Genomic DNA, 23,790 nt, shown 5'->3' with positions numbered 1-23,790 from the left:
GAAGGAGTTAGAACAGAGAATTTAGAAGATGAACATAATTAGAGGCACTGCTATATCATGTGATAATATTAAAAGTTTTATAATTTATATATTAGCAATTAACTCATTGATTTCCTTCATGTGGTGCTAATTAGATCAATAAACTTAAAATATCCATTTTAATAGACTATAAAAATATACATTTTAAAAAATTGCTCCTAATTATTTATTTTTTTTAATTATACAAGATTAAGGGTTTCTGTGCACAAAAGTTACAACAGATACTATATAATAATATGGAGAAGAGAGGATATGTGTTTGAATTTTCAGGGCTTGTAATGAATATGCACAAATGCCAGGGGAGGGGAGTTTTCTATTTTCTCAGTTACTTTATATCCAAGGGATCTTCTTATAGTAAACTTGTGATACAGTGCTCAGGTGTGTGTTGTGTTCAGTGGCCATGCCAGGTAAGTAGTGAGAGGTACCAGTGCATCACTGACAATTCTTACATACGTATTCAGAAACAAAATCTGCAATTTTTTCATTAGAGTTTATGAAGTGCTGCAACCCAAAGCTGTGCTGCTCTCTGGTCTCTCCAGTGGTAATCTGGAGCACAAGTCTGAGGAAGGGCGACTGGGGGAACTGGGGCTGTTTAGTCTGGAGAACAGGAGGCTGAGGGGAGACCTTATTGCTGTCTACAAATTCCTGAAAGGAGGTTGTAGCATGGAAGATGTTGGTCTCTTCTCCCAAGTAACACAGTGGGATGAGAGGAAATGGCCTCAAGTTGCACCAGGGGAGGTTTAGATTGGATATTAGGAAAAATTCTTCCCGGGAAGGGTTGTCAGGCATTGGAACAGGCTGCCCAGGGAAGTTGTGGAGTCACCATCCCTGGAGGGGTTTAGAAGATGCGTAAATGGGGTTCCTACGGACATGGTTTAGTGGTGGACTTGACAGTGTTAGGCAATGGTTGGACTTAATGATCTTAAAGGTCTTTTCCAACCTAGACAGTTCTATGATTCTTTTTTTACTGTGATGGACTTGTGAAACCCCCACAAGGACTTTTGACATTGTGTTTCCTATGGTGTATGTTATTCATTGAGTGCATCCCAATATGTGTCAAGTTTGTTCATTAGATTTGGAGTATCTCTCTCTATAGCTTACTGAATGCATTACTCATAAACTATGTAATTACAGTATCTGGATTAGAATAGCTGGGGTTTTTACCTTTTGTCCTTGGTTGTCTTGCATGTTCTCTGCTGGAATTAAGCAACAAAGACCTTTCTTTCTACAGTCGACGATGTGCTCCAAACTATGAAGAAAAGATTTAAAGAATCACTTCTTAAATAAACTGAAATTAAGCACAGCAAATTCAAACCATAAGGAAATTTCAGAGTAAATTATTAATATCTGAAGAGGCAGTTAGAATCTCTGTGTAAACTCAACCAGAACATTTTGAATAATGTTCCTAAACTATGCTTTTTATGTTTAGGAATCTTAACAAATCTGTTGCTTAGTTATTTCCTACATACTGAACTGAAGAGTCAGGAAATACTACATAGAAAGAGGAACAACTTGCTTTTTTGGAAAATGCTTGCAAAATCAAGCATTCCTATGGTAATGTGGTAATATCGATAACTACTTATTTGCTTTCATGCCTTATCTCCTTGTTTTCACTCTCAGTCTTTTCCTGCAGGGCTTCAGATTTTGCTTTTAGTTAGAAGTTTTCTGACTCTACAGAATTGGCCTTTAATAGAAGCTTAACCAATTTTGGCCATCTCAAAAAGTTCAATTCTATGTCAGTTTTAGAAAAGATCTGATGAGCAGAGGAGATTCTGATTTTTTCCACTTCACTTAGGTCACTTTAGTTAGCATTGGTTGGTTAGTTGTAGGTGTATTGATTATCTGAACTAATAATTAATTGAATTAATTGCTCTCTGCATGGACATGTTTTAATTCAAAACTAACGCAGGTCTACTAAGAGAATCGTCATTCTGAACATAGATGTACAAACAGCCTCAGTACTGAAGTGTTGCATGCTGACCTATCCAGGAGAATGTTTTTCCATGACTGCTGTTTTATGCACAGATGCTCAGAGACTAATCAGACAAAAATGCATTTTTAAGCAACTACCCAGTCCAGTGCTCAGGAGTTAATATTACACATACTGCTGACAGATTCACTTCAGAATTTATGTTTAGACTACATATGCTGGCCTGAGACTTTCAATGGGTTGCATTTCTTTAAGCCAAATGTAAGTACAGTGTTATGGTTAGTTGTTTGTGTCAAAACTTGTTTATATGAGTGATTTTTGAACATTTCACAGTCTTCTGCAAACTATAATTTCAGTGGAGGCAGGGCCTACAATCTACTCTTATTTTGGGTCATGATAATTAATTACTTTGAACACAATTGGGGTGGCTGACATGTTGTGTTTGGAGGATTCAAGACAATGGTGAAGAGGCATGAGGTGTCTGGTTTATGCCTGGAGAAGACAGAAAACTTAGAACCGTATTATGTCAAGAATGCTTGGGTTAGTCTGGGTTTGGATCTTGCCTTCTGCGTCATATTCGTGTCACAATGAGTGTGGTTTTTCCCTATTGAAAAGTCAGAGCTAGGATGAAATGTTCACTGTGTTACATTTAACAGTCTTTGTACTTTCTTCTGTATACTAATTGCATTATTGATGATATTCTGTTTATTAAGCTGTTCCTTCCTACAAGGTAATGCTAGGTTACAGGACAACTGAGATTACTGGCCCCAGTTACACATGTGTTGTCACGTGAGTTGGTCCATTCTGGAATTTGGAAGGCCTTTTCTGTTGTGGTGCTAGATAAGCATCTAGGACACACAAAGCCAGGGAGAGTGTAGGATCTTTCACTTGTAAAAGCCTTTATAAGACAATGATTTTTGAAAACAGTATGAGCTTATCATCGAGTTTAAAAGAATCAAACCAGAAAAATCCTGAACCGAAGAAGCATGGTCAGACAGCTTCACGGAAGGTATAGGTATCAGTATTGGACCTTTGAAGTTCAGCTTATGTTTGAGGATAATGCCTGTGTAGATAGGTTACCAAGGAGAATAAAGACTGTCACAAGTTTGATTCTAATGCAAAAGAGTTAAAAAGTAATAGGAGGTAGTATACTAAGACAGATAAAAATGTGCAATAGCTGTCCTTCTAACACTTCTTACCTGAAGTTCATCACTAGGATGCCTGGTTCTTCATGCCCACACCTCTACATTTACATATCCTTTGAATTATTGTCCTTAAAATAGTTTCAAATTGATTTTCTGCAGGGAGAGTTTCTTTCACTGAATACATTTTCATCGTATTGTAGCCAACATGTATTACTTGGCTAGGGTGATCACTTACTAAACCCCTTGACGTTGTTAAGACTTTGGATGAAATTCAACCCCGGTGTTAATGAATTCAGCTCCACTGAATTGAAGTTGCACAGGAGTCTTACCTAGTCTAATGACCTGTAGTTGAACCAGAATATATTTAGGATGTTACTTTTTGCTGACTATATATTTTTTCAGTACTGCTGTTGCTTAAGTAATTACACTTTAGGGTTTCTGGCTAGGTTATCTTATTATAGGGAATTCCAAGGTGACCTTTTCCCTTCTGGCTTCATTAAACAGTGAGCTAATATCTAACATTCTATATAGAGGTCTGTAAGGTTCCAGGCACATTTTGAAAAATACAGAAGAAATTCTTTCTCAGAAGTTGGTTTATTCTTTTTTGTATATCAAATGGCAGATCTTAAAAAAGGTGGACGATGTTACTCATCTGGGTGATGGGAAATACTCTTTCCCCTGGCCTCAGGCAAGTGGTTAAGCCTTAAATGCTAAGATAACTTATGTATCACAACTTTCCACCACTGTCTTACAAATCTGTCTTCTGCATGTCACTTGCCATCAGTGGTTTCACTTAACCGTCTTCTAAAGGAGTTTCTCTTTGCTTGCTGATTGTGGGAGATCTGCTGAGAGAGAGCCCTACGGTGGGTGCTGAGCGAGAAGCCTGGGTGCCTGGCCCAGGAGAGACTGGTGGCTGGATCTTAAGCAGAGTTCTCCCTGTTGCTGGTTTTCCAGGTAAACAGTCTCTGGGCCTTTTCCTCTTTTCTTTTTGCATCTTAAAGAATATAAATATTTTTTTTTTCTAGCACCCATTGGCTAGGCTTTTTTTTTTTTTTTGGCTCATACCTGCTCATTGATGACAGTGGTTATGACCAGTTTTGGACATCATAGAAATCATGTTTTCCTTTCCTGTTTTTCTTGCTTCTGTCATCAATTGACAGAGGTGTTATTATTTTTTTTACTGTTTGTTTGTAAGCGATGTTCTTACAAAAGCAGCTATCACAACAGCAGTGCCCTAGCTGAAGCCTGCTGTTGCTTTGATGATGTGCCCTGCAAAATACATCATCTGAACAGCAGCCAGGAGCAATGAGTCTCACTGAGGTGCTTGTTTCATAAGTTCTGTATTAAAGGAACAGTTTTTTCCTCCTCTTGAAATATGGAAAGATTGTTTTGAAAGGAAGGGAAAGGGATAAAGAGAAGTATGCAAAATAGTGAGAGGACAGTTGGAAAGGCTGGTTGTTCAGTTGGCCTTGTAAAGCGCCCAGCAATCTGGTTGCTTATAGAACTTTGCAAACCCCCTCGGCCTAGAAGCCTCTGGAGAACTGACTCTGCAAGATTTCCAGTGTTTCCTGCTTCTTGTCAGACCCCAAACTCTTTAATTTCAGCCTTTCTCACAGTGTTTTCATTATACTTATGTTTCCAGTTATGGACAGAACCAAGGAACTTGAGTGCAAAATTCAAAGAAAATGCATTAAAAAATGAAAGAGGACTGTTTGAACAGTGTTTATTAATCTGAACCCAATTAGCATGAACTTCTTAGGTCTCAAAGCTTTAGAGTATTCTTGTCGTCCAGTTGATGCCAAACCATCGAGTGGTTTGCATGAAAATACTCATTTTAATACTGGTCTTAGTGCACAATGTTTGGACTATCAACACATGGCTTGTTCAAGGCTTCTTAAAAAATCTAAGCCTATCTGAACAGTGTGTGTTAATCGAGTATCTTGTGATGCACACACTTCACGGCACTGACCAGCATTCAGTAACATGGCTTCTCCAGTCACTAATGCAACTGATGTTCTGCTTTCCCTCTGTTCTTCCTTTGTCTCTAAGATGACCAACAAGGGACCATTTTGGAAGTGCCACATACTCCTTGGAAGTCATTAGTTTTGTGAGTTGATTAAAGTCCCTCACATGTAATTTGTTGCTCTGTTGTTTTCTACCTGGGGTAAACACTACTTTGACTAAGGATTTTCTTTTTTAAAGTTATGATCAAGGTGTAGTCATCTTACCTTACAGTACTTCTCTTCTTACAAATTTTAATTCAAAATGAGTTTTGTACTCTGACTTAGCTATACATAAAGAATTACTAGTATCAGTCCAAATTCATAAACTATGCATAGGCAAATTCCCAAATCACATGAAGACACATCTCTTCCTTTGCTTGCCAAGAGGAGTGGTTGTTACCAATTTAAATAGCTGTCCAAATGCTACACAACAAAACTTAAGAAAAAATGGTTGGGAACCTGGTTTCAATTGTCATAGGTATTTCTGTACAGCATTCTTTGATTCCCTAATCTTATTTTATTCTGAGCAAAATTCTCTTTTGGATAGCAAAAAACCCTTTCTTTGTTCCTTAAGCATCCCTTGATCTAGTCAGATAGAACATGTTCTTACATCTTTGTCTGATTCTGTAAAAGAAACATATTTTTATCGTTTTTTTTCTGTTGCTTCTCTTATTTCCCTTTGAACTTCTCGGTTTCAACATTTTTGTTTCTTAGCCTTTCAGAAATTTCTTTTAGTAAAATAATCGCCCAGTAGAAATTCTACATGATTAGTGGCTTCATGGTTGGATCCAATAAAGAGATTTCATCTGCAGAGAATATTTTTTATATTGTAGCATTAAATTCCATAAGAAATCCAAGTCTTTTCTTAAACACAGTATATATGGGGATTTAAAACTTGATTTATAGACTGTGTGATTAAGTTAGTCAAGGGAGATTAAACTTTATCCTTTATTTCTTAACCTGCCCAGTGTCTTTGTTTTCTATTGAATATTACTTCAAACACTTTGTGTCAGAAAAATTTGGTTGCTTAGAGGCCTTATGGATCCAATCTTCCTTTTGTATTTGTACCCATGGCTGCAGTAATTACCGCATGGTTGTGGCTCTGTTTCTTTTATATGTTTGTGTTATAGTCAGATTTTTGTGATTCTGAAAATGTTGGTAGTATGGCTGGGTCAGGTGAGTGTCTGCTGTGAGAACATGAACTTGGTTTCAGTGAGCCACTTGGCAGAGGTTACCAGCTCACACTGCTAATCTAGACATGGCTTAGGGACCCCGAGATAGAAAAACTGAATGTCTGTTGACCACCAGTAAACACAAAATGCTGAAAAAGGGATTTATGAAGGGCATGATAGTCCAGCTGCAGCTAATCTGCATTAAGAGGTTAATACTTCAGCCCATCTCATCCACCTACACCAGGATGTCTGCTGAAGATAACACGGAGCCTTGAGCCAGCGTGCTGTCAGCTGGCGTACGTGAGTGCTGTAGCGGGAGGCTACAGCTCTTTCCTCTGCACCTATAAAACTCTTGATCTGGAGCTGGTACAGCGCAAGGAACATCTGAGTGTAACTTAAAATAAGAATTCTGTGTAATAGTTCCTCTGGAATTATGGGAGGTAAACCTCAGGGAGGGGCAGGAGCAGGGCTGTTTGTTGAGCAGGAGGACTCTAACCAAAGCATGGGAACATTTAAATGATAAGCAATACCAGAGCTTTGGAAAACTTGGGAAAGAGATATATTTTTATTGGCAAAAAGAGGCCCCGTCATTTGTCTTGTAAATTGCTTGTAAGGACCTAAGGCAACAATGTCTTAGTGTGTAATGTGTCTGCAGATGTTCAGTCAGACTGCAGAATAAAGATTCCTCAGTAAGTGGAATTATAAGTTTACTGTTGAATTTCTGTCATAACACTTCATCATTCTCTTTTAGGTTAATATTCCAGGGACTGGGGGGATTGATTTTTTCCTTAAGCATCTGGCAGAGCTAGGAGAGGTTGCTATATATTAATATATGCAGAATTATAGTTCCCTCTGATTTTTCTGTTGTCCTTACAAAATACTTTTTCTTTCCTTCAGAAGCCTAATTATTGTAGAGGAAGGCCAAGCTATGAGGCTTGATTTGAGCTTAAATTTACATTATAAACAGAGACCACCTTTCTTCAGTTGTCTTCTGCTAATAAAAAAAAAAAAAAAAAAAAAAAAAGACTGAGAGGATGCTGCAGTCTTAAATTTGTGTTAAGAGAGTCTAACTTTCCAACATCAAAAGCGTGTAATCTTAGGAACTTAGAGGTTTCTTCAGACTGTCTATCTATTGATACAGTGAGAAATTAATTTTTCCTATATCCCATATCTCTTATAATAGCACCTCATAGTTTATTTGTAAAGCTTTTGAGTCTCTAGTTCAAAACAGTTCTTCATCAGTTGTTTTGAAACTGTTCATACAGTCCTAATGAGCAACAGACTTAGTTTATTGTTAACTACCAACAGTTATCTCTGTCAGAGGGAGAGATATTGTGCATTGAAACTGCAAAGTTTGTCAGTTATTTATAAGCAAATGTTTGCTGGTTTATGAATGAAAAAGAGGGTTCCTTGGCCATGCCTCTTAGTGTGGGCTCGATTGTGAGCAGTGGTGCAGGAGATACATTTTGGATAACTGCAAAGAAAATACAGAATTTTGTTCCATTTTGATAGTTTGTGAAGAAGTGTCACGTATTTGTAATGTAGTATGTTGCCATGAACCTAGTAGGTAATTTAATTTAAAAAGATAAACATGGGAAATTCTGTTAATGTCTTTGGATTAACCTTAAATTACAGTGTGCTGTTGGTGGGTCTTTGCATGTGATGACTGAGTCAGGAGAGGTGTTTACCTGGAGCCCAGGGAGAAGTATGTCTGATGACCATACAACAAACAGAAGTACTGTTTTCACAAGCTATTTAGGTTGGTGCAGCTTGCATCTTTGTTCTTTGCCTTTATTTGTCTTCAGTTAACAGACTGTGAAATGAGCATGGTAACAAGTAGAACACAGTGTTATTGTAAAAATAAAGCCAGATCATTATTTCGGCGATTCACACACTTAAGAAAACAGCAGTATGACTTTCTGTAGGTGTGTTGGAAGATGGACATTATCTTGTATTTACTGAGAATCAGGTGAGCCTGATGCCTTAGGATGTGTGATACTCTGTCCTGCTGGAGTTGTGTTCCTGAGTTAGATATTGTTGGCTGAAGTTGAAAGTTAAACTGAGAAACAAAGCAAATAAGGAATCTTAAAATCCACTGTTCTCTGTTGGTTTTCGGTTTAGAATGTGTGCTGTGTCTTTAGCATCCCGGTCTCTACTGCATATACTTTTGAAGCAAAGGTGAAATCAAATGGAAGAGTTTTGTTCCCACCTTGGAATGTCTCTAAAGATTCAGGAGGAAGAAACAGCAAGTGCGGAATAGGATGTAATAAGTTGTGTTTTATTTCAATATCATCCCCAATGCAGATGAAGCAATAGCAATTTAACACTTCTCTGGGAAGTAAACTAATGAAGGCTTTTTTCAGTCCATTAGCTTCATCACTTCTTTTAAGAAGAAAATAATAGTAATATAGTCAGGATTCCTCCAAAGTCCAAGCAAAACCAGGCATGTTGGAACCCAGCTTTCCTTCAGAATTAGTTAGATGCATCTCCATTGGCCTTAATTCTGCAGGTGCTGAGGAGTATTCTAAAGAAGCTTAGAGACCCTCAACTCTCCTTAGCATTAAAGTGTTAATAAGTTATCTGTTAGGCTGCAAGGTAAGAATGCAAAACTGAGAGTGCTGTGCAGTGAAACAAAGGAATACAGTGACAGAGCATGTTGCGCATCAGATAAATGATACTGATCTTCTGCAAAGTATTTGGTTTCACAACAGAGATGAAAGTGAGGGTGCATATTTGCATCCCCAGCAGCAATAATAGTGGATTCAAGTTAAATATTTATTTTTGACCTCTTGACTGTCACGATGATCTGGCTTTCATAGAGTCCAGATCAGTATATGAAAAATCCTAGAACTGACCTTCTGGGGGAATGCAGTAAGGGGCCAGACCTTTCATGTTGTGAATGGCTTTGCATACATAGTGCCTAAGTGTGCAAGCAGAGCTGCCTACATTTCTCGTTCTTTGAGAGGCTCCCAGACTTCAACAGGGCGTTAAGATTTTCCAAAAGTATGTCAAGACACTGCCTTGTAGAGTTAATAATAGATAGTAGTGCAGCTGTTTGGCGCTTAAAATCTATTCAGCATGGTAAACAGCTCCAGAGGGAAGGTGGGAACAGTGACCAAAAGTTCTTGCTGTGCAAGGCTGCCCTCCCTTCACCTTCTCTCGCTGATGTTTTCTGCTGAAATCCACTGGTGTATGGGTTTGTATTTCATGCCTCCATCTAGAATTTGGCTAATGGAACAAAAGCTCCTTGGTTCTTTGAGAAAATTGTCACAGAAAGTGCTTCTTATCTTCAAAGTGTTTTTCTGACATTAATTAATTGGATCCTCGCGATCCTGTGAACAGGATAAGGAGCGGCCTGAAAATGCCCATTAAGCACCCCTACTGCAATTAACTGTGTTAAACAGTTTTGGAGCCTAGCTGGATAAAGTGTTTTTTCTACTGCCCAAATAACTTTAAAAGTGTTTGAAAAGAAGTGCACAAATATTAAAAATGCTTTTGAACTTTGGGCAGACTCCTATGTCTACGTGCTTGTGGATGTAACAAAGCTGCTGTTGAAACAAGCAGGGGCAGATCCTCAGCAGCCCGGGAATTACAATGGTGCCATTGATTTCATTGCAACGGTGCTGCCGCAGCCAGCTGAACAACCTGGCTCTTTGACTGGGAAGTAAAGCAATATGTAGCAACACCTGATTTGAATAAAGAGCTTTAAAACTTAATAATAATAGTGGTAATAATACCTATAATGAAGATATACTTGCAAACACATGGAATAGATTTTGTGTGAGACAGAGTCAAGAGAAAGATGCGTTAGACGAATGGGAAAGAAAGGCAAAACAAAATAAAGTCATCTGTGTTTGTGGATCTATCCTGGTATGAAAATGGAAAATACTTTATCTCTCCACTGAATTACCAAAAATTCTTTTCTCTCTCAAGTGACCGTTATCCTAAACTCTATCTGACAGTAAGTCATTGTAAAGGGAACCAATATGTGTTTCAGTATTTAGGGTGGGGTTTGTTTCTGTCTTCTCCGAAGTTAGTCAGGAAATGCTCTTAATCACTGAAGTTACTGGGTGGATTTTTGATGGGTTTATAAATGAAAAATATGCAGCGTTGAAACTCACTGGACTTGGAATATACACAGATCAATATTGCCCAGAACAATCTTTAATATTTACTTCACATTGTCAATTCATGGTCAGATAATTTCCCTAGGAGTTATGGTCCTTAAATAATGTGAGGGTGATATTTAGTTTAGAAGTAACTAATTGTTAGTTAAGTAGGCTGTCAGCTTGGAAACACTGAAACAGGGATTGATTAAAAGAAGGCAGACAAATATGTCTTTCAGTCTGCAGTTTAAATGAGAAATGTTACCTTCACAGTATCAGACTTATGGTATCTTCCTATTTAGTGTAAACAGAAATGAACCTAAGAGATGGAAGAAGAGCTCCTGAATATATTATTAGTCTATTATGTTTGGTATGTTACATAAAGCTGAGGTTGCAGTAACATTGGGCTTTTTTGGTCTTTGGCAGCCAGGGTGACCATGAGGGGGTTTGTGGACAGCTCAGAGTGCAGCGATATTTCTTGTCTTTTGAACAGGTGTTAATGTGGACATATTGGTGACTCCCAGGCCTGTATGTGTGCATGTATGTATGCAGCCACAAACACAGAGACTACAGATTTGGAGCAATAGTATAGATCATCTTCATTCTCTAGAAATTTAATCCAATTGTGTGTTGTCCTGTTTCTGCTGCTTTAATATCGTATCCTGTCTGAGTAAGCGTTGGAAACCATTATTGGTCATTGATGGGTGGATTAAAGATCTTGAGCTGTTTGCAGGTTGTGTTGCTGGGTAAAGTGCTGGGCTTCCTGCCCTGCTCCAGGGTGGTGACAGTCTGTGTCCCAGAGTGACTGACATGTAGCTCCGTTTTGATGAGGCACCTAGCATCCATCTTTTCTGGAACGTAATAACTGAAAAAATGTCTGATAAAGGCTTGCAGCCTTTCTCTTCACAATGCATTTAGAAGTGGGAAGAAACAGTGTATTTACATCATGTATTTGAGAAGAGTATTGAAGAACTCCTTTGAGAAAAAAAGAAGACTCCATCGGCTCATCGTGGGCAGTGACCCTGAGCTTCAGAGAATTTCCCTGTTCAGAGAACGGTATTTGCTGCTTTTTGGCTGTGTGTGTTGCTCAGCTAGTGCGTTATTTATGTTGCAGTGGTTTGTGGTATTACTCTGTGTCTTTTTTTACCTTGGCTTTGTTTGGTTGTTTGGTGTGATTTTGGGTTGTGGTTTCGCTTTTTCGAGCAGAAGAGACTGTCAGTGCAGATGTATGCAATGACTTTATTGGCTTGAGTGAAAGACATGATGTTGGATCAGCTGGTTATGGTTTCTTTGGATGAGGTGGGCAGGGCTTGTGTTTGAGTTTAGATTGTGGAGGTTTTTGTCAACTAGTATTGAAACAAAAAATGAGTAAATAGGAAAGAAACAAAAGGAGTAGAGAAAGTAAAGAAGATGCTAATTTAAAGGAACTATAATGGGAAATGCCAAAACCCATTCAAACAAAAACTCACTCTACCAATGCATTCTTTAAGGTGCTAGGGAGAATTTTAACCTGGATTTACATAACTACCAAAAGTCATCAAAGGATCTGTAGTTTGCTGTTTACTTGGATTGGTAATAATAATCTCTGATATAGACTTCTTTGATTCACTTAAATAGTTTAGACTTACGTTGTGCAGTTTTTTTAAATGTAGGTGACTCGATAGCTTTATTGAATGACTGTTTCTCAAATTCAGTGGCTTTATATTATATAATAACCATACAAGGTGTGGGAACATGGGCTGTTACTACCAGTTGTGCTGTGTGGTGTATAAAGCAGTTGCACACCACATGCCCATCTTCTAAAGGATCCTAGAGCCTCTCCTAAGTTTATGTAGTTGACCCTCTTTGGCTTTCTCTCTCCAAAAAAAAGTGTTCTTCATATTTTGGTCAGTATTTACACCATTTCTGTATTGGTCAGGAATAAGAGGTGAGTTGGAACATCCATTGTATGCTTCCAGTTTAGCAGTTGAAATTAAATGAAGGCTGCACAACAAGCTTGGTTGGAGAAGTAAGAGCCATAAAGAAAACTACTGTTTTAAAAAGGTTATTTTAGTTTACTTGAGCTTATAGTTCCTGATTGTCAACAAATTTTCAGTGATGCTTTATCATTAATATTAATAGTATGGTAGCAGGGTAGCTATCGAAGTAGTGCTCACATGATTAACTATTGGAATCAGTGCTATGAAGGATAAAAAAGCTGCAGTGGGAATGTATGTGTTGGGTGAAATCTTTTCCTCTTGAAGCTGAGGAGTGCTGTGCCAGGGGCCTCTGTGCTACGAAGGGTCACCTGAGAAACAATGTTCAGCGCTGTGCAGGCAGAGCTCAGCCTGAGCAGAAGATCTCAGACCCTTGATTCTGGGTCACTGTGGCTGTAAACTATACTGGAGGAGGGAAGAAGGAAAGAGGATTGTTCAGCAGAATTTACAGTGCAGTGCAGCCGAGTTTCTCCCAAGCCATGCCCTTTCCCGCTGGAAAGCAAGCCACCAGCATGCTTGTACCCTGGTGAGACATCGTGGAGGAGAGTGCAGTCGAGCTTTGTGCTGGCAGTGGCTCCTTGAAGCAGCATGAACATTGACCAAGACAGTTCCAGCCACTCTGGCCATCTCCTTCTGTTGCCAGCAGGATTCTAGACTGTGGGCCAACGTGCTGGAGTGGCACTCGATCCCAGAATGACACTTGAATTCAGATTTGTTTGCAGAATCATACCACAAGGCATTTATGTATCGCAGTGTATGCAGATAAACAGCTTACCTTCCAAGAAGTGATGGTTTGCTCTGTTAGTGTATGAGGGAATGGGATGGTCTCTCTCAGGTACTTGTGCAGTGGAATACGATGTGCATAGAAATAGTGCAAAGTGTTTCTCCTCGGGGCTTCAATCCTAAACGGTGTGAAAAATGCTGTCTGAAATGCAGAAAAAATAGATTATGGATTATATAATTTATGGCTATAGCTTATAACTTTTTATAGCTCTGAATAGGTGATACTTGAGAAATTCCATTAAAGGGAGAAGATAGAGCTTATAAAACTTTAATCTGAGTTAATAAAAGACATAAAGGCAAGGATTTTTATTTTCTAAGGTGGAATTGTAAAGGAGAAGTAAGAAAATTGCTTCTGAAATGTTGAATATGTAATGTTCAGCATGATTAGTTCATTGTGGTCATATTTCATGGTTTAGGAGCATGAACTTGGCCTGTTGCTGCTACTGAGATTCCCCAAGCTCCTCTGGAAAATCTGGGCTTGTATTAGGGTACGTGTGTAACAGTCTTTGCTCGGTGTCCTCATCAGGAGACCTATGGGACTGGAAGCAGAAGGTCTAGAAATCAAACTTGAGAAATACTAACAGCTGTCTGCAGAGCAGTTTGCAAGAGATCTACTTGCACAGCATGGATGGGAGAAAAGAACTTCTGGGTAAAAGGAGGAAAAAACCCAGCTTTCTTGTTATTTAAGTTCTTTCCCACATATGCTTGGAAAAACTTTATTTAGTTCCTAATGGCAAAATAATTATGTGGTTTGTACTAGTAATACTTTGCTCATTTTCCTCTATTATCTCTTCAGAATCTGGACTCCGCTGTTTTATCTGTGCTGCAGACAAAATACTGCCATTAATTAGCCAGACTTACTTAGTGTTCTGGGGATAGACCCACAACTTTTGAATTAATTATTTTTTTTTCCATGTTTCCATGGAAAGTTTCATCAGGGAAAATTTTTGTTTCATTAGCTTTGTAGGTTAGCTTGGGAATAAAGAACAATGACACAATGAGAACTGATACACTGAAATGATTTGTATTTGTGATAATCCTATGATGCTTTTCATTAAATAATTCAGTCATTTTTCATTGTTCTTGGCCCTATAAAAATCATCATTAAAATGAGATTATTTCCATTTTTGTCATGTCTATAAGTTTCTGGGCTTAAGTCCAGGTATCAGTTGTGTGCTTCACATGGTTTGATAGCTTTGCCAAATAAATATCAAATCAGTTCAGTCCCAGAGCATCTTTTAGATGTTTAAATGTGCAGACCAACACAAACAATAACATGTGTAAGACTGCACTGAGCCCTTATAGCCAGAAAATAATGTATGAGAAAATATATACCGATGCTGAATTGACTTGCTGTACTTCCAGCGTTCCTCTGATCACCCAGCTTATTGTGCCAGGAATTCATCTTCTGGCAGAGTGTTTGCAGGTGAATGCAGACAGCCTTTCACTAGTGCACACAGGATTTTTCTTTGCCAAGAGCCAAATGCTTGGACGGATCTGTAGTAAATTAACGTTGTTTTAAGCTGAAGATGGAGGTTTACTATGCTGTTGTCAGCTTTTATTGGAAGAGAGAGTAGGTGAAGAACTGAACATCTTTTCAGGGCTGAACATAGACAGTGGAACTAAGTCTGTCTGTCTCGTTTAGTTTGTGGCCTGTATCCCTACTGTAACGGCAACTGACTTAATCAAAGCTCCTGTATCCCTACTGTAATGGCAACTGAATTTATCAAAGCAAATCATCTCCCACCCATAATAACCTCTGGTCTCTCTCGATGCCAGTGCCCTGTTCAGATCTACCTAGTGTCCCAGCCCTGATTCCAAACTGGGCACATGCTGCTGGCCGGGCGTTATAGATCGCTGGGGGCTCGTACTGGAACCTGCTTTTCAGTGGGGAAAAACTATTTTACATTCCTCGTCTATCCTGTCATCAGCATTTGTTCACGTGTTACTATGTCTGAGATTTCAACACCTTTGTCAGTCTTGCCTGAAATCAGACACGAGGTTCAAAAGGCCTCCAGAGAGTGGGGTGACAGACGTTGAGCCAGAGGAATGGATGTCTGAGCTAGGGGACCCAGCAGTGCTTTGTGGCTTACAGATCTGTGTGTTTTGAGTTACAGTATTGAACTTCACCATGCACAGCATCCAAAATTCTTGAGAAATTCCACTTGAAATTCGAAACAGCTTAGGAATATCCATTAGCTCCAGTTTTTCATTGCAAGGAATTAAAGCTATGTAGCAAAATAAGAAGCAGTTCTAATTCTTTTTACTTCAGCATTTGATTCTCATGAGATACAGTGCTGTTTTTCTGCAGAGATATCACAATCTGATGTTTTAACTTAGCTGTCTTATAACTATTCCAGTTCTTGGCAATTGTCAGGAGTGCTAGTAGGTACAAAACATTTTTTGTTATGCCAGCTGGAGAGAAGAGTTGGGTATTTGCACGTGTGCATTTCACTGCTCTGGCCCTTCTGACTGAGGTAGTGTCTAGTTCAGAAGATAATTCAATTGCATTTATCCACCCATAGGACTTACTCCAAATATGTGCTGAGTTTCTGTGCTGGGCTAAGTAATGTGCAGCTGCATGGTGCCAGAAGGCTCAGCCATCACGTTCAGAGCCATTAGCAGCCAGTCTGATCAACTCCTAAAATATAAGAACCAGATTCTAACTGAAATTGTGTAACTAAGCCAAATACTATAATCTGCAGGTTCAGTGGGAGTTGCATAGCTAAAATATCACATGCTACATTGGAAACGTATCCCTCCTGGAGATTACTAGTCCCAAATGTTGTTTGTTATTTCTAAATACTTGCTTTACAGCTATTGCCAGTGAAGAGTATTTCCCGATGTTACTGAGGTATGATAGGAAATACATAACTAAAAATTCAAGCCATGCTATTTCATTGGGATGAGACTGAAATTCTTGTTAAGCCTTATAAGAGCTGAAGTTCTGAGACTTCCACTTAGAAACTTTAACCTTAGTTATGCTCTGTCTTATTTAAAGAAAGAAATTAAGGATGTGTAAGTTAGAATGTGAAAAGACTTTTTGAAATGCTTTATAAAAAAGAATTACAAGTTACAATTGTAAGTTACATACATGCTGTTCAGTTGCTATGTCCTTTTGAACCGCTACAGTTCCCTTGAGGTGCTGTGTTTCCTAAAACAGTGTATGTGCAACTGCATATGCATTTAACATAGTTTATCTACACATACAAGACATGCATGATTCTTACTCTGTTCCTCTGGGTTTTAGTGCTGTCTTTTATATTCTCCCAGTTTCATATGAGTCTACTTTTGTGCCAGTTCTTCTGTACTAACTCCTCAGTATTTTTGGGACCAACCTGAACAAGGGTAAAATTATATACCATTGGAAACAGCAGAATATTTACGTTGACTGTAGTGGAACTGGGAATTTGGTCATCCTCCAGCCTTTTCCAACCTTTCAAATTGAGGGAAATTTCTGTGCAAGAGAATGAGCTTTTTACAGATTATTTTAATAGTACTTAAAGTGTATTTGGGGTATATAATTATAGGGAATGGCTAGGTAAAAATAAGCTAAAAGCTCATCATTCTTTATCATATACTATCATTGTGCAGATAATTGTGCAAGTCCTTTTAGTTTAGCTCTTTCACAGAATAATAGGAAACTGCTCATTTCCCGTAATTGTTGGGATGATACTTACCTTCAGCAAATACTGTGCTGGCCTTTTGATAACTTGCCCCTTACTTCCACTTCAGGGTAGAGGACTGAAATGTACTACTCATAAAATACAATGACTTTGTTTAGGACTGGTCTCATTCCTTACAAGATTTTTTTTACTCATTGCAGTCTGTACACTTTGATACAAATTGGGAATTGAAACACTCTTGGTGCAGAAGTGGATTGTTGTATCTTTAATTGTGGTAGTGGTTATTGAGATCCCAACACGCAACACTTGCATATATAGTTAACAGCATACCATTGATGCCTCCACGCTTTCCTGACTTCAGTAAAGCCTATCATGCTAAAGAGGACTAAGCAGGTTTATTTTTGTGCTAGAGACCTTGTAAACCTAACACTAGTGTAAAGATACACATCATCTCTGTTGTTTCCTCTTATTCTTTTATCTGCTTTTTTTTCCCTTAATATTAGTGTGTCCTACAATAAATGCTTTTAGAAACTAATTGTGTGCTCTAGGTGAGCTAGTTAGAGTCATATCTCAACATTTGGCAGTATTGCCTCTGTGTAACTTATTCCCTGTGGAAGCATGGAAATCCTGTGTTATTAATGCTGTACTTATGAATAATAATATTAAAAGTCATCAATCACTCAAAAACACCTGTTTGAAAAATGGGAAAAGGCTTTTCATTAAAGTAATTTTAAAGAGAGGAAGCAATAAGAGAAAAAAAACTGAAAATGAAACCCAAAAAGCAATTTATAAGGCCTGCTTATGCCTTGCAGTGGAAGAATTGCCAAAATGCTGAAATTCTGCTTTAATTAACCTTTTCAGTTGCATCATCTAATCTGCTTCCTGAACTCCCTATTTAAAAAGCTCCAGCCCATATACAGACATACATTTACAGTTTTTCTCTACCAGCTGGGTGAGTAAAAGGATGTAAATCAATCCTCTGGTTGATTATCAGTACTATTTATATCTGTTTTCAAAAGGTCTCGGGTTAGATTTTCATTGTTTCACACTGGTCTCCAGTGGGACTGAGTCTGTGTGCCTGAGCAATAGTGACACTGAAGCACAATAAATGCCATATAATCACATATTTTGCAAATATCATGTCATATATCACTGTATGTGTGTTCTGCAGTAACTCATATATGCCAGAGTATTAGAAGTCAAAGTGTGAGAATACTGTAGTTGGAGAGTGTGTCTGTGTCATTTTACTTCTCATCTTATCAAAAAGACCCAACAAAAGAGGAAGGGTAGACTAGCTAATGTGTTCTCCTTTCAGTTGCCTGTTACTAATACCTATTGGAGAAGACTGTATTAAAAACCGTGGGGCAATACTGGATGATCTTCTGAAGATGTATGCCCTTTTGTAACATGCAGATTAAATCTGAAATTTGTTTGGAGATTTTATCGAAGCTGTCGAGACTTTGAACCCGCTGCCGTGTCTGTGCCTGAATAGCTCATATGGCTATATGATAAATCAGTTTTGTTTCTCAATCCCATAGTATTTACTGCAGCACTACTTAATCACCTGTTCTGATTTGCTGTTCCTGCATTTTCCTTTTGCTGATGCACCAGCGTGGCTTTTGCAGTCAGAGGCAAAAGAAGAAACAGTCAGAACTGAGTGAAGAGGAAGATGCATTGGCAAGAGACAATCAGAGAGGAACAGGTTAATGAATACTCCAAAAGGAAAATGACTGCTGCAGTGGCAGAAAATGAGCATTTCTGTTTGCAGAGATTAACTGTAAAATGTTTACCTTTAAGCAAGTAAATAGTATTTTCTTTTTGCAGGTAGAAAAGAAATGAAATATTTTTTTGAAAACTATGGTGGGATTATCTGTAAGAACAGGTACTTTAGAGAGTCTGAGCAAGATTAAGCTTCTGGCTCTGAGGAAGATCTCAGACCCATCATGAAATAAAGAGATTACATTGATAGCAGTATTTTACTGCAGTGTGTTTCTTTACTGCTGTCTTTTTTTATCATAACATAACTGCCCCTTTACATTGCTGTTCTGTGACTGTTTCTCACCACGCAGTCACACGGATGTTCCTCTCTGAGAGGCCCGCAGCAAAAGCAGCAAGACTGCATCTGTTGGTTAATTCAGTTAATTTGGATGTCTGGAATATGTAAGAACAATTTAAATTTCTTCTCTAATATGTATTACTTCAGAATTAATGGCACAAATTTAATTTCCCATCATTTAGGCCATGTGTGTAGGCTTTTAAAGTTTTTCCCAGCAGTATAAATAGTTGTGTATAATGCTGAGAGCGTTTTAACTGAATATCACAGTTGCTGTGACAGAACAAAGAAGAAACAGTCTCTAGAATAACTAGGTCCTCGACCGTAAATTTCTGTAAGTTCAAAGCTCATGCTTTGGATTTGCATTAAAAAGTAAATTGCCAAGCAATATACAGCCAAGGATGATAGTATGTTTAGTTGTCTGTTTTAAAGTCTGTATTTAAAAGCAAATTCTATTGTAGTAAAATTGAAGGTCTAAGTAAAGCTTTTAGAGAAAGTCATGTCTTTTCTGTGTATTTAAACAATGTCTGATATGGTTTCACCCTCAAGATATTACTGTGTTTTAGAATATATAACTGTAATATTGCATAAAATTATGCACATGTATGTGGCAGGACTTTCTGCCCTTAAGGGTTTAAAATTATAGTCGGATAGATAAACAAAGTAGGAAGAAGAAGGAACAGGAGCAGCTAGAAATCAGTGACTTGCCCATGATGACAAAGGGAATGCCCTGCACAACTGGATATTGAATCCAGATTTTATGCTTCCTTGACTAGTATATGATCTGCAAAGTCACTTTTTCTAACATAAGAGATCCTTCTGGCATTTTGAGAGAGTTTTCCTTTCCAAACAGTGCCGCAGATTGGGGCTGTGCAGATGGTCTGGGAAAGAAGTTGTGTTCTGAGAAGGAAATGGAGGGACTAGCCAAATGGCTTTGTGAAGAATAACTGGAGTATTTGGCGACCCAGGATATTCATGTGTCCCCAGATTGTTTGGTGCTTCTGCATTGTATAATGTACTGATTTTCTGTATCCGCCTCTGTGTTTTGTTCTGTCTGAATGATGAAATAGTCAATTCACTGGAGAGGAAGTGGAGGGGAAAGCGACTTCCTTGGATCCCCCTATGGTCAGTGTGTGCGGCTGCCTGGCTTAAGGGTACACAACAACCTATGGGAAACTGTCGAGAAAGTTTGCCAAGCTGTCTTTGATTTTTCTTTCTTTTCTTGCAGCATAAACATACTAAATGTTCTGACAAAGTTTTCTAAGCTTTTTTTTTTTTACCTTTTTTTCTCAAATACTAACATAACACTGTTCTTTTCAACAGCTACACAGGTTTGTCCTCCGACCTCAGAGAACACCCAACAGTGTAATGCAGCTTTGGGGATTTGATTTGGCACCAGTATGTGAAGGCGATTTACTCTGATCGATGTCCTTCTGTTTCTGTCCCCATCCTCTACAGCATTGCGGAGTCGATCAGGGCGGTCCATCATCAATGGAAACTGGGCAATTGATCGACCTGGGAGATATGAAGGTGGTGGGACAATGTTCACTTATAAACGCCCAAATGAAATCTCCAGCACTGCAGGAGAGTCATTTTTAGCTGACGGTCCAACAAATGAAGTCCTTGATGTCTATGTAAGTTACTTGATTGAAAAAAAGATGGTCAGTTCATCGTTAACATGTAACTCTAAAATTGCATTCATTATCAATATTTTGTTACTGGTTTGTTCCTTTCATTTTGAGACATTGTTTTTGATATTATACTATTGCTCGCTGTTGCTCCCATCTTGCTCCAGATCATAGGAAACCTAAATAATGATAAAGCCTTTTTCTCTCAGACTTCATTGATCAAGTAAACCTAGTTTTTCATGTTTGGTAAAAGAGAGATAAAGCATACAAATACCTGGGGGGGTGGGGAGGCTGAACTGGATTTTCTCAGGATACCTTCCTGCTTAAGAAAATTTGGCCTAAATTTTACAGTGAAATGAAGCAAATATCTAAATCAGACAAGGCCTCTCGCAGAGTGATACTGTTTCAGTTTTCTTTAAAAGAAACACAAGTCCAAAAAACTATAGAATGCGGGATTTGAAACCGAGCAGTTTTAATACAAAACTGTGCTAGGAGACCATAGATAATAGGCATTTGGGAAAGGAAGAGAGAAGACAAGTTGTGACTAAGAGGGGGGAATCCAATTGAAAAAGCTGTTTACGTCAGGTGGGACAGGTTTTACTGCATCATGTTGAAATAAAAAATATAACTGGAGCTGATTACAACTTATTCAAAGATAAATGGTGTATTCTGAGATGATACACTTTCACAGGGGGAGGTCTGTACATTGAAAAAGCTAGATTAACTGGTGAGATGGTTGTTTCATCCGACTACAGGGGTTTTTGCCTTGCAGCGCTAAAGTGATTGTGCTGGGTTATTTCATAGAAAAATGAATAGTAAGTACCCCGGTTACTCAGCTGGGAAAAGTTAGATGTTGGCAAAGTTATTCTCCATCTGCTATATGGTGTATTAATAAAGCAATGTAATAATTATGCAAACATTACTTCTTTTTTGATAATTTCTGATTGATTGCAATGTAAGACTGGCAACAGCCTGGAAGATTAAATGTCTGGGCTCCTAGATTCTGCGATGCAGACTCCATGTTTTTAAAATACATGTGTCAGTGAGTAGGATGCTGTGAGCTGAGGTTTGGTTTTGAGTTTTTATTGTCAGCTGATTGATTTATCATATTTTAATGTTTTCATTTAGGCTTAGTATCTTTTTTTTTTCTTTTGCAAAGAATATAAGAAAGCTGGTGTGATGGGCACAGCTTTAGCAGTTTTACTCTGTGGCTGCTACTGTGGGTTGCCAGTTCTAATTTGACTGGACTCTTACCTGAGATGTTTCTTGTAGATGTGAGGAATACTGCAACTCATTATAAGCTGATGGTTTAGGGTCTTTTTCAGTGTAGTGTGGAAGTATAAAAATGGATAGTGATAGATCATCAGTATAACTCAGTGTCTCTTATGGGTTTGAAATTTGTAGTTATGTGGATACAGATATCTTTTTTCAGATTTTGTCTTGCAGTTCCTGACACATGTAATTCTCTTTCCATCCATACTCACCATCTTTATGCTCTGTGTGGAAAAATGAAGAGTTTTGCAGATGGGAATTCCAAATGGCTTTCTATTCCTTTTTCCTGAGATAATGCTATCTTTCTTCCACTCTAAAAATGGAGAGGAAAAAGCTCTCTAAATTAGAGCAGGTTATAATTAGCAAGATAAAAAGAAATGCACGTTTTGTCTAAGTGTGAAGTATACGTTGTTACAAAGACGTAGGTCCACTAACTCAAAGCAAAACTGTTGTATAATTCCAGGTATTTCTCTTCAGGAGAACTATGACAATATATTCATAGGGACTTCATCAGCTAAGCTCTTTGTAACATGTGCCTTTCAGTTGTTTTGAGAAATGTGATGAAAAAAACATGGGAACCATTGGAAAGCTGTTCCTGAAACCATCTTAAGAACAGGGTCCTGGTTCTGCTGAAGTCAGCTTCCCAGTGCTCTGTTCTCTTGGGACCAAACACAAAGAGGGTGTATTTTTTGGATAAAAAAGTTACATGGGAAGGACCAACCCTTAAAAAAACAATATTACAGGCAATGTGTTACTAGATGGTTCAGAAAAGTGAGTGATCTCTGAGGGACAGAGTTTTGAGGAACAGCTATTATATTTGGCAAGGAAAAAGTTATTTCGACACCAGGAAAAACAACAGTCTGAACCTGTAGTTGGTGTTGATTGGTGTGATGGATTTGGTGAAACCTGGAAACATACATGTGCTCTGCTGGGACATTAAGCCATTGGCAGAGCATGACTTTCTTCTTTTTGACCCATGGTTTGTCAGAACCGCAGAGCTAGTACAAGCTCTGGTGGTTGATCTTGTGTGTGTGAGGAGTTTTGTTTGTTTGTTTGTTTTCAAAAGGTACTTTAAGTGTAATCTGAGGCTTCTACCAGACCAATCCCCACAAGGAGTTCAGAACTTCTAAATCAGCAGTGTGTAGTGTCAGTAGAAGCAGTACTGAAGTAATCAAAGCTCAACAAGTGAAATTAGCAGCTGATGGCATCTCAGCATTTCTAGCGTGAGTATGCTCAGGTTCTCAGCAGCAGCAACATAACATTATACAAGCCAGTTGGGTATGGAGTGTGCTGCTAACAGTTTTTAAAAGTTTTCATAAAGTCAGATCTTGCTCAAGCCTGACTGCATAAACAGGCACACCAGAAGTGACACTGACTTTCAGCAGTGTGCCCATGGCAGTTCACATGGCCTTGCACAGCAGCGTTGTGGAACCACTCAGCTTCATTTTCACATTTAAAGGAGAAAACCTTCTGGTTCCTGCCTGTGTTTCACAACAAACACCTTGACATAGTGGTAGTTGCTAGCTGTATAGCAGTGGGAGTCTGTCTGCACTTATATTACATCTTCACTCAGTTGAAAATTAGCATGGGTGGATGCAGCAGGGTTGCAGAGGTGCCCTTCAGCTGCTGTAACCAGTTTGTGGGTCTTTGTAATCTGTTCACTTGATCTTTATTGAGCAATGCTTATGGTGAGAGTGGCACAATGTTAGTTATTCAGCTAGTTGATTGTTGAGCCTCCATTGAGTCCTGCAGAGGTAGCTGCACAGTGATGACAGGAACAGTTTGATTTGTGAGACAGTACACAGAGAAAACATGTATGTGCTGCGTGCATGTGCTCCATCCAAGCATAGCTGATAAACCTTAAAAAAGATAGTTGGCTGGATTTGTAGATTAGGCTCTGTAGTATGCATTCTTCTCTGCTTATGTTTCCTTAAAGGTATCTGTAAAGCTCCTTCTATTTGAGGATGTTTTGGTGACCGTAGGACCATCTCTTGTGCTGCTGAGGCTGGTGTGACCAGCGGCCAGGCCAGGGCTGGTGCAGCCCATAGCTGCACCTT

General features: G+C 38.6%; 1 protein-coding gene across 3 annotated transcripts in view; it reads left to right on the top strand.

Annotated features, from left to right (window-relative positions):
- Positions 1-23,790, top strand: part of THSD4 (thrombospondin type 1 domain containing 4) — a 105,948-nt gene that overhangs the window by 56,895 nt on the left and 25,263 nt on the right. For all 3 annotated transcript variants that reach the window (XM_082060656.1, XM_082060658.1, XM_082060657.1), the window contains one exon: positions 20,292-20,467. In XM_082060656.1, coding sequence (XP_081916782.1) covers positions 20,292-20,467 — 176 coding nt within the window. The remainder of the gene's footprint in view (positions 1-20,291; positions 20,468-23,790) is intronic.

This window comes from Streptopelia decaocto, assembly GCF_964273445.1.
Source record: "Streptopelia decaocto genome assembly, chromosome: 9".
NCBI lineage: Eukaryota > Metazoa > Chordata > Aves > Columbiformes > Columbidae > Streptopelia > Streptopelia decaocto.
This window is presented reverse-complemented; position numbering and strand designations above follow the sequence as displayed.